Source organism: Metopolophium dirhodum, chromosome 2 (genome assembly GCF_019925205.1).
Source record: "Metopolophium dirhodum isolate CAU chromosome 2, ASM1992520v1, whole genome shotgun sequence".
Lineage (NCBI taxonomy): Eukaryota > Metazoa > Arthropoda > Insecta > Hemiptera > Aphididae > Metopolophium > Metopolophium dirhodum.
The window spans coordinates 31,769,412-31,770,741 of NC_083561.1; the positions used below are offsets into that span (position 1 = coordinate 31,769,412).

Consider the following 1,330-nt stretch of genomic DNA (forward strand, 5'->3'; position numbering starts at 1 on the left):
ATCAGAAACAGTTTTTTATTGACATTTTAAATTCAAATATGGACAAAATTAGATACTTATTTAAAAGAATAATAACAATTTTAGTTATTTTTTTGTAATTTTTAAAATATTATTAGCGGGTGCTTGAAACTTTTAGAGTATAATATTATTATAATATAATATGTATTTTTGCACACAAGGTCATTTATTTTTTAAATGCAATTTTTTCAGCGAAAATGTATTTAACCTATAATATTGCTAATGCCTCATTGTAAAATAATTTGTCTATAAAAACAACAATACCTATTATAAAAATAATACTCTTAGTAATATTATAGGGTGACGAACTGTCTTCGCTCTGAATTGTTTGCCGTAAACCAGGGATGGGCAACTCAAAGTTACTATAAGGCCAATTTTTAGAAATTTAAAATATAGTGGGCCAGAGCATAGAAAGCAAAAAAAAAAAGGTCATTCAAAATATACATTTTAAATAGCATTTATTTTGTTTATAATGAAATAGGACATAGGTAATACAAAAAGCGTTATTGAAAATAATTTAATTAAATATTTAAATATAAATAGTTATTTGCAGTTTAGTGAGAGTTTTGAGGATGTGTGGCTTCTAATGACAACGCGGCAAAATCGACTTCTATTTCGGACGAAGAAACACGAATTAGGTGACTTAATGTTTTATCTGTAAGTCGATTTCTTTGTTTTGATTTAATATGTTTCATGTTTGAAAATGTACATTCACAAATGTAAGTAGTTCCAATCATGGATAACATTTTTAATGCGAACTCTCGTAAAAGTGGATATTTTAGAGTAGGTAATGTTTTCCAAAAGCTTATGTCAATCTCTTTTGTAGATAATAATGATGGATCTGTTTGCAACTCGCACAATTCTAATTGAAGTTCAGAATCTTGCTTTTCAATTTCAACTACCATTGGATTATTAAACAAATTTATTTGAGGGCACCTAAGTTCAACTTCTTCAAATCGTCTTTCGAATTCTACAGTTAATTCATCCAAGTGGGTAATGCATTGTTCAAAATTAAACTCATTGTTAAATTCTATTTTTATAACTTCACAACACGGAAAATGTATTAGTTTTTTTTCAACGACTAAATTTTTAAAAAATACCAACTTTTTTCTGAATCCATCTAAAAATCCAATAATTTGAAAGTTGTTGCTTTTGTCATCACATTTTGTTGTGATTGAAGTTTTCTTTTGAGATCAATTACAACACTCTTTCTTGCATCACCAATGTATTTTTCATATTTGGACAAATGATTTGTCATGTAATGTCTTTTTAAATTATATTCTTTTAAGACCGCAATAACGCTTAAACAAAC

General features: G+C 26.8%; 1 protein-coding gene across 1 annotated transcript; it reads right to left on the bottom strand.

Annotated features, from left to right (window-relative positions):
• Positions 1-572: 572 nt before the first annotated feature.
• Positions 573-923, bottom strand: LOC132938885 (protein FAM200A-like). Its single transcript, XM_061005876.1, has one exon. It carries the CDS (start codon positions 921-923, stop codon positions 573-575), a length of 351 nt encoding a protein of 116 aa, XP_060861859.1.
• Positions 924-1,330: the final 407 nt, after the last annotated feature.

Excerpts from the sequence above, each read along its gene's own strand:
- LOC132938885 (XM_061005876.1), bottom strand. The coding sequence starts at position 923 with ATGGTAGTTGAAATTGAAAAGCAAGATTCTGAACTTCAATTAGAATTG.